The 13,717-nt window shown below is 40.3% G+C and overlaps 1 protein-coding gene across 1 annotated transcript; it reads left to right on the top strand.

The window, feature by feature from the left end:
- The first annotated feature begins 870 nt into the window (after window positions 1-870).
- Window positions 871-1,362, top strand: LOC106335295 (uncharacterized protein At4g04775-like). Its single transcript, XM_013773776.1, has 2 exons — window positions 871-1,032; window positions 1,117-1,362. Exons 1-2 carry the CDS (start codon window positions 871-873, stop codon window positions 1,360-1,362), a joined length of 408 nt encoding a protein of 135 aa, XP_013629230.1.
- The last annotated feature ends 12,355 nt before the right edge of the window (window positions 1,363-13,717 follow it).

The following is a 13,717-nucleotide window of genomic DNA, read 5'->3' as shown; positions in this document are numbered from 1 at the left end:
TCAACGAAAGGGGAGGCGGCTGCGGACCTGTTACTGTCAAATTCTTGGAAATGCACGCACACAGGGATCCCGAACACATGTCAAGCATAACAGACCGCGAATTTGATGATTTCCGCAAACAGTACGTACTTGACATCTACAAGACCATTGTAATGCCTGCTTACTACCCAGCTTAGGCTTTTCACTTTCCACAAACCTGTTATTTTTGGTTATGCAAACTTTAGGCTTTCTTTTCAGAACAATGTCATCTTTTTGTGTTCGTGGGGTCACTGATACCCACAAACAATGTAATATGTTAAACCTATCTCTAAGTACTTATTTTAGGCTTTCTTTTTAGATGTGCAATGTCGTCTTTTTTTTGTTTGTCTGTGTTTGTTGGGAAAAACTCTTGTAGATGATACCATCAAACAGTCTCTGCTCTTTTTGAACGTATAAAACTGTTGTGGACGGGTGCAGAAGTACTGTCATCTTGTGGACAGAGTTATGCCCGTCCACAATTTAGCTCCGGGCCACCCCGGTTTAATTTAATTACATCAATTTTGAGGATGATACCAACAAACAGTCTCTGCTCTTTTTGTTCGTAGAAAACTGTCGTGGACGGTGCAAAAGTGTTGTCATCTTGTGGACAGAGTTATGCCCGTCCACAATTTAACATCGGTCCACCCGGGTTTGATTGAATTACATTAATTTCAAGCCAACCAAAACCGGTCCACCACGGTTAAATTACATTAAATCAATTTTAATATCGGTCCGCCCCCGGTTTAATTGAATTAAATATATTTTAAACCGGTTCACTCCCATCTCCATATCTTCCAACTTCTTGAACAGGGTTCTTACTCCACTCTCCCGATTGACGGCACAGAGTCACAGATGATCAGCAGCTCCTCCTCCTCTACCTCCTGTCAAGGTGCCCGCAGAACCGTCTACGGAGCCCCAACTAAATGCTGGTGTGGGCAAGGCCTCGATACCTGGGCCTCAGAGACAAAGGAGAATCCATACCGCAGATTCTACAGATGCAAAATTGCTTTACAGGTTTCTAATCCTTATTCCTATTTACTAAAATTTAACATATATATTCGAAAAAGCCAACATTACTTATGTTGAGGTGATCAAAAGAAAACAGAGAGCCATCTATTTAAATGGATAGACGAAGCACTGCTTGATGAGATAAGGATGGTAGATGCCAGGCGTTTGGATCTACTCCACGAGTTGCAAGCACTTACGGAAAATACGAAAGTCCAGCTTGAGGATCTGCGATCTTGGATTGTGGGCCGTGACGAAGAGTTGCGAGACCAAATCAACCACAATATGATGCAGCTGACTAAGGCAATTGATGAGTCAACAAGGCAGATGAAAGAGTAAATGGATACAAAGCTAAACCCTAACATCAGCTCAAAGCTCCAAACTAATGGTCTGATGCAAAAGACGGCAGCAGCTGTGGCATTTTTGGGAGCTATGACTTACCTCTATTGGAAACTCCTCTAATACAGAAGATGTCATGTGATTCCAATGTTATATAGTACTTGTCTTAGTGCAACTCTATCTACTGAGTGTAACACAAATTCTCTTGGTAGATTGTTCTTTAGTTGTCGTAGCTCTGTGTGCCTGAATTGTTGTTCCTTTGTTGTCCTAGTGCAACTCTATCTACTTAATGTAACTTAAATTGTCTGGTGGTTTGTTCTTTAGTTGTTGTAGCCCATGTGCCTGAATTGTTGTTTTGTTTTTGTTTGTAGCTCTAATTGTCTGGATTGCTCTTTTGTTGTTGCATTGCAACTCACATATTTTGCTCAAACCAACATCCACAAGTCGATATGAAACGATCAAAACAAGTAGACCATAGTATTCTCCTTTCAAAACAAAACACAATCATTTCAAAAAAGATCACACTAAACATCCAATTATTCTCAACCCACCATCTTCATGTCGACATGATAACACTAAACAAGAGTATTCATTAAACAAGAAGGTTCTCTCATTTCAAAACAAATCACACTTCCGAAAATTACCAATCACCTTTTTTATCTCAAAAAACAATCTTCTCCACATAAAAAACACCATCAATCACGTTAAAATCTTCCATGTTTCGACCCCATCATCCACGTTAATGCCCTCCACGTCAATCTATATTGGGTTAGTGCAGCTGGAACGGTTGTTTCCTTCCATACGACACCTACCACACTTGTTTGGAACCAGCTTTGTCTTCTTCGTTACCTGACACAAGCACATGTGTTTATAAAGGGCTCGGATGTTGTCCACAATATATGTTAATCTACAAATAAGAGGTTTACCGGATATTCACCAATCGAGGGGATCCTGTTCTTCCTTCTGCGACCCGGTTGTCTCTTTGTCACAGGGGGCATCAATACCATCTTCTTCACATCTTCAAGGATATCCATATCACGAGGGTCTCCTTCTGGACTGATTACCCCAGCATATGTCTCCCTCCATGTGGATGTCTTGTAGCAGTGATCAACCAAAGTCTCATAACGGACTCCCAAACTGTCAGCAGCAATCATAGCATGGCCAAAGGATATTTTGATAAAAATCAAAATACTTGCAACGATACTGCTTAGTGAAAAGATGAACACGTTCTTTCCTACCATACTTCCCTATAATTTCACAACTCCATTCAGTAGAAGAATTCACTTTACTCCCCTTCATCGTTGCCATATTGTTTGTCATCTTCTTGTCCACCTCCACACTAACTATACCCCTGTGGTTTTCTGCCTTCTTTCTCCTTGCACTGAACCACCTTGTCATCATCCTTTGAATGAAAATAAACAGCTCCATAATAGGTGAAGTTCTCCCCTCCACGAGTGCATGGTTCAGCTGCTCCGCTATGTTACTAGTCATGATGTTATAGCGGTCTCCAAGGAAGTTAGCCCTTGGCCAATGAGCAGCACCAATCTTATCCAGATACACTCCACACTCACTCCTCTGAGACCTTACTTTGCTTAACAGATCCCTATAATCTCCGATATGGTAAGCCATTGCTGTTGATGTTACCATTTTAGCCAAGTTCTTGCTTGAGTAACGAGAGTTGACGTTTCTTGCCAAATGGACAATGCAGTAACTGTGATTAGCAGAAGGGTACACATGTTTCACAGCTGTTGCAATGCATGCTGCACGGTCATATATGATCGCAAGCCTAGGAGAATCACCTAATATCCTCTCCAACTTCATCAAGAACCAAGTCCATGATTCTTCATCTTCGTTGTCCACAATAGCATAAACTAGAGGGAAAATCTAAAAATGTGCATCTTGTCCGCTTGCCGTGAGTAACACACCTTTGTACTTGCCTCCTAAGTGTGTTCCATCTACAACCAGCACCAGACGTAGCTTCTTAAAACCTTGTATAGACGCTCCAACGGCAAGAAACAGATAAAGGAACCGCTCATCACCATCCTCATCAAACTCCGTTTCAATATCAGCCACTGTTCCAGGATTCGCAAGTTTTAACATGTACAAATACTCAGGCAGTTTCAAATAAGAATCTTCTTCAGAGCCATGAACGTCGATTACAGCCTTCTCTTTAGCCCTATAGCATTTCATGTAAGAAGCAGTCACACAAAGATCCTCCACCACAAGCTTCTGCAATTCTGACGCCATTGGCCCTTTCCCGGGATCACCAAACTTCGATTTGTACACAGCTGCAATCACCCGTGCTGTAGCTTTACACTTATAGCCCTGTCTAAAATCAATTGGACAGCTATGATCTAGTTGTGCTTTCCTGATCTCGTAATAGCCACAATCTCTAATTTCATGGGCTGTCACACGCCAATCACACCTTGGGTCAGGACACTCCACCACGAAAGAATCAACTTTTGTCCTAGTCTGTTTGAAGCAAAACTGATTCCTTATAGCGTATATAGCTAGTGATATTTGACAATCTTCTTTGTTACCAAACACCTTCCCAACATAGATCTTTCCATCACCTTCCTCCAAGTCCATGTCTTGTATCTCTGCTGCAGCATAGCTTGTATCATCAAAGAGTGGTGGAATATCAAACTCCTCATCATCCACTTCATCCAGTTTTCTTGTTGAAACCCGTGGCATCCTGTCCACACTTGGACCACTGTTCTCCCCACCCGTCCACGGATTGTAGGTGTTAGTCCCCATCCACGGGTGTTTGTCATCACCAGTGCCAGTCTTAACGCTGCTTCTACCACCACTATTCTTTATCAAATCTTCCACTATCTCATCCTCATTGTAAATAACATTGACAACATTAGACCCCCAATAGTCGTCTTTAAGAAGTGGACTCCAAAACTCTTTGCCATACCCTCTAGGCCTCACGTCTCTCTCATCAACCGCATTCACAGCATCTTCCCCAACATTACTGCCGCTTAGAACTTCTTCCTGTCTGAACGCACTCCCACAATTGATTACTCCTCCACCCCTCTCAACCTCACGTACAAACTCCACTTCCTCAAGATTAACAACACGCACATTGGGAGCCTTCTCGGGAGCCTCTTTTGGAGAATCTCTTGGACCTTCTCTCGTCCCAAAACAATGACTAGACGAGCCAGGACTCACCTTCGGTTTACAAGTCTCCGGCGTAACAAAAGGTGCTTTCTTTTGGGTCGAGCAAGAACTCAACTTTGAAGTCACCGGCCAAACAAAAGGTGTGCTTTTTTGTGTTGCGCAAGAACTCACCTTTGAAGATCCCTTCGGTCTACATGTCGCCGGCGTTACAAAACCCATTCCAGAATCATCTAACGAAATTGTTATCGGTGCTGCTCCTCTCAAATCTCACAAACAAATTCATAGCTCCTTTCACTCTCAAATGATGCAAAAAGTATCTTATGGCTCCATCACTTGTCAGTAATACCGGCGGGGTCTTTATCCCGGTCGCTAGCTCCAAGCTCGACGGCGGCCAGTAGCTAAGCGCAGCGACAAAGAAACCCTCCTCGACGCCAAACTCACGCAAGACGTTGCCTTGAAGCTCTCGCAAGCTCATTCCTTCGTACAAAGGAACCAGACGCGCCATCTGACGCTTGTCAAGCACAAAATCCCACTTCCCTCCATTATCACAAACCCACTCGCCGCACATGACGATGCACTGGTCCTCCATCGCACCAATCTGAAACACAGAAACCAACTACTAAGGAGATGAGTTGGATCGATAAACGTAAAACAAAAAACAAGAACAGATCGACACCTTGAATTTCGGCCAAGAACAGCTCCAATAAAGACAGAAACTTTAGTATGCTAGGTCGCTTCCTCCACACCCAACACAACAAATTCACGTCCTTTATCACAGTTGTCTTACTTCTCAAGTTTCAATTTTGGCCTTTGATTGAAACCACAAGATCCAGATCCGACGGTCAAGATTAAGGCACTTCACTCAATAAGCCTAACCAATAAGGGACGCATAGGAAAAAATAAACTAATTTCCATTGACCAAACCGGTTTCCCTTTGGGAAGCAAAACATCAAGCTGCCTTCGGTAAGGGTATATTAGTCTGCTTTATGTCTTTGGCCAAGGGAAAATGCTTCACATGTGCAATGTGTCTCTTAGTGCAAGAGAAAGACATAATGTGGCCCATGTAATCGACTCATATATGTTTTACAAGTCTAACTGCTTTACTCTATTGAATAAAATATTGTTCATTGAGATAGCGTTGAGGAAGAGAGCTCGAGAATCTATATCCAAACTCTATCAACAACTTTCTCATGTTTTTGCTTCGGAAACAAGTTGACATTAGGTAAAGGTTGGCAAAAGCATGATCTTATAAGAGAAAAAATTCACAAAATATATGTAATTTTTCATAATAGAGATATTGGCATGGCCCAATCAAATCAATCGACTCAAATGAAAGATACAGTCATTTGATCCGATTCAACTGCACCAATATCGCTACTTCAAAAGTTATACATGTTGATTTTGAGTTGATCTAATTCACAATCTTTATACTAATCTTCAGAAAAAGATGAGAATATATAGGAAACGTTTCTATGTTGATGTCTTTTTTTTTTTGATAGACCCTATCAGCTGATCCGGTCGGCCCCGGGGGGAACGCACTTAGTACTACAGAGTGGACTAGCCCGAAAGCGTACCACACTGTCTGACCCGAGTTTGGAATACCTTCCGACTAATGCCAGGGGGTGGACCAATCATCTGTTATGGCCCACCATGTAAACCACTTGGGCCGGAACTCAAGCCCAGACTGGCCAAGTAGTGATAATTTAGTTCCCAGGGGGAATCGAACCAGGACTGATGTGGGTACACACCAAACCCCAAGAGATTGCCACTAGGCTACCACCACTTGGTTAAGGTGGTGGTATAGTGAAGGTTTGTATGTACACTCTGTAGCACTAAGTGCGTTCCCCCCGGAGCCGACCAGATCAGCCGATAGGGTTTATCAAAAAAAAAAATTGGAATGGTTGGTATGTATAGTGAAGGTCTTAATTATATATAGCAACACTATATATGTCCACACAAATGGGTTATATATAGCAACACTATATATGTCCACACAAATGGGTTATAAAGTAACACTATATAATCTATGTTGATGTTTGTATAGTGAAGGTCTTAATTATATATAGCAACACTACATATGTTCACACAAATGGTGTGGGAACCGAAATTCGCACTGTCGATTTCTGTTTAAATAAGGAAACTAGGAAAACCCTAATTTCCCAGAAGTCCTAGATATCTGCTAATACCACACGCCAAGCAATCAGAACACGAAACGAGAACAGTGATAAAATAAGAAATCGAAAAAGAGAGCAAGATAGTTCTTATTCCGAATCTGCGTTTGAGCGTTTACAACAAGGTAAGTCCCTGGGCTACGAGAGCTGTCGGCGAGATTCCTAGTTCTAAAACCCTAAGACGGTAAAAACCTAATTGAGTCGCAGCTCGAATAACAAAAACGAAAAATTGCCTAAAATTGCTCTAAGTGCTAAGTTTGCTGTAAAAAAGTTTCCTCCCATGCCTCTCGCCTAGGACTCCTTATATACTGGCTCCAAGGTCGGTTTACGCTTTTCCCCTTCTGCCCTTAAGCCGTCATAGTATAAAAATGGAGATATTCAATTTTTTCTGATCTTCGTAATTATCTTCAAAAGTTCATATTTATCCGCGGAAACTTGACATTTATCTTTCCTCGCGAACCAAGCGTAAACCGTCATGCGGCTTACGGGCTGTTGGTTAAGAAATCGTAAGTTGAGACTCGAGTCATGTCTTAGGTCTCTTTGGGCCGTCTTCTGACTCTAAGCATTTATTACGGCTCCTTTCGATAAAGCACGAACTTTCCGCGGTTTTTACGGTAAAGTTTGATCGATAACTTAGAATGACCGAAAACGCAAAATGGGTTCGCTACGGTCTTCGGGAGATAGCATCGAAGGGTAGACGAGAATGCATGGACTAATGTTGTATCGACATTTCGGAAGAGCTCGATCGCTACGTAGCGACCGAGCAGACGAACGCTCGGTCGCTACGTAGCGACCGAGCGGAATGGAAGATCGGTCTCTATGTAGTGACCGAGCTTTGGCTCGAACTCGGTCGCTATGTAGCGACCGAGCGGAGCACGTGTTTGGTCGCTGCGTAGCGATCCTTTTCGAGCTCCTGTCCGATGACTCGCGTTTCCTCCGCAAAAGTTTTTCGTAAAGAAGAATCTATTTCGAAAAAGTATTTGTCGTAGAAGGTTTCTACGTTTTCTTCTTCGGGGATTTGGACGTTAACTTCATCGCAACCGTTTTCGACCCCAACAAATGGGTTATAAAGTAACAAATTGGAATGGTTGGTATGTCAAAATCTATGATGTATGAATTTAAACTTATAAAAATACTTTTCATGTGTGCACTTTTATTCTTGGTCACATAAGAGAAGCATGTTGTTATTTATGGCTATACTGATAATGATTGTTATCCTGTTTCTTGAGGATCTTATTGTAAATTTAACTACATTTTTTCAATTCATTATTTCATTTATTCTAAAACCAAACGTCTTACAAATAACTTAACTCGCATGAAATCTGAACAGAATATTTTTCTTTTAATTCTTCCGTATAAAATATTTGCTTTAAAAACTATGAATATTACTTGTTTTTACACCTAAATTAAAGCTTATTTTTATTTTGATTTAAAAAAACTTGTAAGAACTAAAAATTACAATACAAGTGACAAGAACTAGGGTTGTACTTATAAAAAAAAGAATTAGGGTTCTAACGAACCATGTCAAAGTAATCCTATACTAAGCATGTCGTTTAGATATTTACTGATAGACCCACTTTTGTGGGGGGGGGGGGCGGGGGAAACTGGCTAAGTTGCATACGTTAAAATAAAAAATAAATCATAATCAGTAGCATTTGCTTACATAGCCTAAGTTAAGTGGAAAAGCTTTTGCTTCTATTGAAATGGTATAATTTGTATAAAAAAAAAATAATACATTTTAATGAAAGCTTTTAGTAAAAAGAATTCTGTAGCATTTTTGTCATAAACGACTTAAACGCAAAATTATGTTTTTATATAATAACTATGTTTTAGTAAGATAGATGCATAAGAATTGGTTTAATGGTTAAAATTCTTAAATTTCTTAATAAAAGTTGAAGAGTTTATAAATTTGTAATTTCTTGGGTTCAAATGATAATGCTTTAGATTTTTTTTTTTTTTTTTTTTTGAAAGAATGTTAAATTTTTATTCAATTAAAAAGCCTTATTGCAACCGAGTGTACACCTATTTGAGAATAACTTCTATCATATACTCATTTACTCTAAAGGTCTTAGGCTAATCAAATATCTACACCCTTGTATTGAACCAGTATTTAAGTATGTCTTCCAACCCTTTACCTCCTTTGTATCTCATCAGACTTAACTTGTTTCTTATTCCTTTATCAAGAAGCTTCTTGAATGCACCTAAGAAGAGGTTTCTCACCATGCTTGGTTTTATTTATCTCTCTCCAAATCATATGAATACTGGCTTGAAAGGCATATCGTGTACAAAACACTCTCCGCCTTTCTCTGTCTACTCGACTTAGCAGCACTACCACTTCCTGCCAGTCATTTGTATAAGAATTTCCCAAGATACCTCTCATAAGATGATCCCATATCTATGAGGAGTAAGAGCATTCAAAAAAGAGATGATTCCTAGACTCCATTGCATTCTTACAGAGAACACATGTATCATCAACTCCCTTAGACCATTTCACAACTCTATCCGTCGTCGAGAGTCTATCCAACATAGCCAACCAAGACATATATGCATATTTCGGAGTAGCATTCGAGAACCAAATACCACAAGCCCACCTGTTTTGAGGGTAAACAATATGTAGCATCTTCCAAGTCTCCTTTGTCGAGAATTTGACTTAAAACCCGAGGTTCTTCTCCAGAGACTAATATCATCAACATTATCTCTCATCTTCTCTGCAACTTTTAGTAACTCAGCTTCTGCTTCATTTAACATCACCCTGCTATGCCTTCTTCTTCTTCTAGTACTCAAAACTGCCTCTGCAACTGAAGCTTATTTATTTATACCCATATCAATTACGCCCCTTTTACCCAATAACTCATAAAGAATACCTTTTTCAGACCACTTATCAAACCAAAAGGAAGTGTTGCAACCATTTACCACTTCAATCTTATATAACGTCTTCGCAATATCTCTAAGCTTCAACATTTTCCTCCACCTCCAAGAACCCGCCTGAGTATTTACATTCACTTCCCAGAAACTCTTTCTCTTGAGTAGATTATTTTTTTATCCATTTCCCTTATAAAGATTCCCCCAGTCAACATCCTCCAGATTAGCTTCAGTCCATTAACCACATTCACTTCTTTTAAAGCTCGTATACCCAATTCTCCTTCAGCTTTGAGTTTACAGACATCTTTCCACGCAACCTTTGCTCCTTTGGATTTGAGTTCCGGCCCCGACCAAAGAAAAGAAGCACATAGCTGTTCCACCTCTTTAATACATTTGCTTGGAAGTCTGAACACAGCAACCCAAAAGTTTACTATACTCAGAAAAACTGACATGATCAGTTCCAGCTTTCCAGCATATGAGAGAAAACGACAGGTCCAGGTACTAATCTTGCTTCTGATCTTCTCTACCAACGGTAAGTAGTCATTCTCTCTCATTACCTTAGTCATAAGAGGAAGCCCCAGATACCTAACAGGAAGAGCACCCACAGCAAATGGAAAATTCATCAAAATTATACATCTTTCTCCCTGAGCAACACCCGCCATGTATACCATCGATTTCTCAATACTAATATTCAGTCCAGACCACTTCGCAAACTCATCAAAGACTGTTAAAGCTCCTTCAACTGACCGCTTAGATCCTTCCACAAATACCATTAAATCATCTCCAAAGCATAGATGAGTTAATGATATAGATTTACAACAGGGATGGAACGCAAATTTCTTCTCTTGCACTGCTCTGTCTATTTTGTTGGAGAGCACATATTCATACACACCACAAACAGATATGGAGACAATGAACACCCCTTCCTCAAGCCTCTTGCGCTCTGAAAGTAACCCCCAAGCTCACCATTCACTTGGACCGAAAACGAAGGAGTTGTAATGCAGAGCCGAATCCGATGAATAAATTTTTCAGGAACTCCCATAGCCTCCAAACTTCGCAGAACAAAAGTCCACTGTACTGAATCAAAACCTTTCGATATGTCTAACTTCATAACACAGCAGGGAGAGATATCTTCCTTGTGATAATCTTTAACCAACTCCGAGGCTAATAAGACATTTTCCAGCAACAATCTACCTTGAATAAAAGCAGATTGATTCGCAGAAATGATCCTAGGCAGTAGAACTCTGAGGCGATTTGCTAGAATCTTAGATACCACCTCGTAAAGGACATTACAGCACGCAATAGGATGACAATCTCTCATCTCCATCGAGTCAATCTTCTTTGGCACTAAAGCAAGAATAGTGGAATTAATGCCCTTCGGGAGAAAACCGTACGTGAAGATAGATTGAACTGCAACAATGAAGTCCTGAGCAATGATTGGCCAAGCTGTTTTGAAGAATTCAAAAGGAAACCCATCTGGACCAGAAGATTTGTTAGAAGGCATTGCAAATAGAACTTTTCGAATCTCATCCTCTGTTACTTCCTCTTCTAGCTTCCTACAATCATCCATGTTACATCTGAATTCCAACAAATTTTGCAGCTCCTCAATTGAAACTCCTTGAAAACTATCAGGACATTTGTTGAGAAAATCCGAAAAGAAATCCACAGCCTCTGCCTTAATGTCTGAGTGCTTATTGACTATGCTCCCATTGCTACATCTTATCTCCCGTATTGTGTTTTGAGCTTTCCGAGCTTGAAAAGCAGTGTGGAACATTTTATTGTTCATGTCTCCTACATCAAGCCAGTGAAGCTTTGCTCGTTCCTTAAGATGATCCTCCTCCAAACCAGCAATATGGAGCCATTTTTCATATTCCTCAGCCTCTTCTCTTACCGCTTCATCTCTAGGATTTATTAGAGTTTGTTTCTGCTTCTCACACAAATCATCATGTGCCTCCTTTGCTCTTCTCGTTAGATTTCCAATCTTCTCTCTTCCGAGCTCTCTAATGAAAGGCTTTAAGTTCTTAAACTTCTTTGAAAATCTAAACATTGCGGAGGTAGAATGAAATAGCCTCGGAGTTGAATCCCAATAACTCTGAAGCATTGGGAGATAGTTTGGCAAACTTCCTATAACATTCATATACTTGAAAGGCCTCCTCATTTTCTCACATGTCGGCAAAAGTTGAATCTTGCAACGCATGTGGTCCGAACAACCTCAAGGTTCAAAGACAGCATAAGCATTCGAGAATCTCTGAAGCGCAGTGTCATTCATTAGAACTCTATCACGCTTCCTGCATATAACCCCTTCCTCTCTCTTACACCACGTAAAGTTAGGCCCTTGAAACCCCATGTCCCCAAATCTACAGTGAAGGACCATCCGTTGAAAATCTCTCATACCACTAGAAGTTCTGCTCAAGTTCGAGAAGCCTGAACTTTCCTCAACCTCCACAATCTCGTTGAAATCTCCCATTATCAGCCACGCTTTATTGTGAAACAACAAAGAATCCTGATGATGACAGAGATCCTCCCATAATACATTCCTTTCTTCAACATCATTACTTGCATAGATAAAAGAACAAAAGAAATCCTCCTGACCATGCAACCCCACTTCACATGTTATCATCTGGTCTGTTTTGTAAATTGGTGTCATCCTTACCGAATCCCTCCACAGCAACCAGATTCTTCCTCCTTGACTATGTTCATAGTTAGTCATATGTGTCCAATCTCTAACTATGTATTTAGAAATCTACCCGCTTTCCCTTCTTTGACTCTCGTTTCTAAAATGCAACCAAACTCCATGTTATTACTTCTTATCCACTCTTTGACAATGGAATGTTTCAAATATTTGTTAAATCCGCGCACATTCCAGAAGAAACTCGCCATGGATTAGTTTTTGCGTCGAGAAGACCTCATGCTCTTCGCCGGAATTGGATCCTGAGCCTTAGTCTTCTGACCTTTCTTCCTCCCTCTTTGTCCACCTATCTTCACATTATCTTGTACTAGTTGCTCATGAAAATTTTCTTCAAGAAACTCACTTTCATGATTATCAACTTCCTCCTCTTCTCTATCCTCATCCATATCCTTTAGATTATCCTCTAAGATTAATCCTTCCTCCTCCTCATCTATAAGCACTGAAAACTTTGAAGCTGATATTTGGATCTCTATAGATTTATTTTGTAAACTCTGAGACCTCCCAATCCTTCCTGGCGAAACCTCAGACCAAACATTCTCCACCCTCTCTTTAGTTTTAGTGATCTCTTCTGTTTTCTCCTTCATCAAACTATCTTCCTCATTGCTATCCTTCTTCTTTTTCTCAGTGTCTTCCTTCTGCTTTTTATCAACACTCACCAGACTTTTAACTCCAGGACTCTCATTGAGCTTCATCTCCTTTCCTTTTAATGCACACACCTTTTCTCCATGTCCCCATTTTTCACACAGTACTACATCTCGCAGGTAACCACAGGTAGCAGTACTTCACTGTAAACTGCTTCCCCTCCTTGGCAAATGTGATCTCTTTTGGTAAAACTTTCGAGGTATCTACCTTAACAAACACTTTTGCTTCTGCCAAGTTCGTACACGCTATCGTGTTGATATATGGTGTTTTTGGCATCTTGTATATATGTTTTCTAATTGGTTTTCAAGTCTTTATCGAGTCTTCCTAGTCTTTTTCGAGTCATTACAGGTCTGGAGTTGCATTGGATAGGAGATAGACCAGCTAGAACAAAAAGGACATAACAGAATGCAATCTGGAGATTTTCACGCGGAACAGTCTGAGTGACTGTTCCCGATAGCAAAGCAACCCGAGCGACTGTGGCTTTGATATATTATATTTTTCTTCCAGCCGCCTGTGGCTTTGATATATCATATTTTTCTCTTTCTTTTTACATTCTACGCTACTTTATACACAAGGAACCAGACTTGAGCTTTTAAATATTTGTGATTTGATACTTTGTAAAGGGAGAAGGCTCCATCTCTCTCACCATAGAGAAGAACCCCCTGAACCCTTATTCTTCTTTATCTAGGCTTTGATATATTATATTTTTCTTCCAGCCGCCTGTGGCTTTGATATATCATATTTTTCTCTTTCTTTTTACATTCTACGCTACTTTATACACAAGGAACCAGACTTGAGCTTTTAAATATTTGTGATTTGATACTTTGTAAAGGGAGAAGGCTCCATCTCTCTCACCATAGAGAAGAAC

Source organism: Brassica oleracea, chromosome C1 (genome assembly GCF_000695525.1).
Source record: "Brassica oleracea var. oleracea cultivar TO1000 chromosome C1, BOL, whole genome shotgun sequence".
NCBI lineage: Eukaryota > Viridiplantae > Streptophyta > Magnoliopsida > Brassicales > Brassicaceae > Brassica > Brassica oleracea.
Note: the sequence above shows the minus strand (reverse complement) of the source record. Positions and strands in the feature narration are given on the sequence as shown.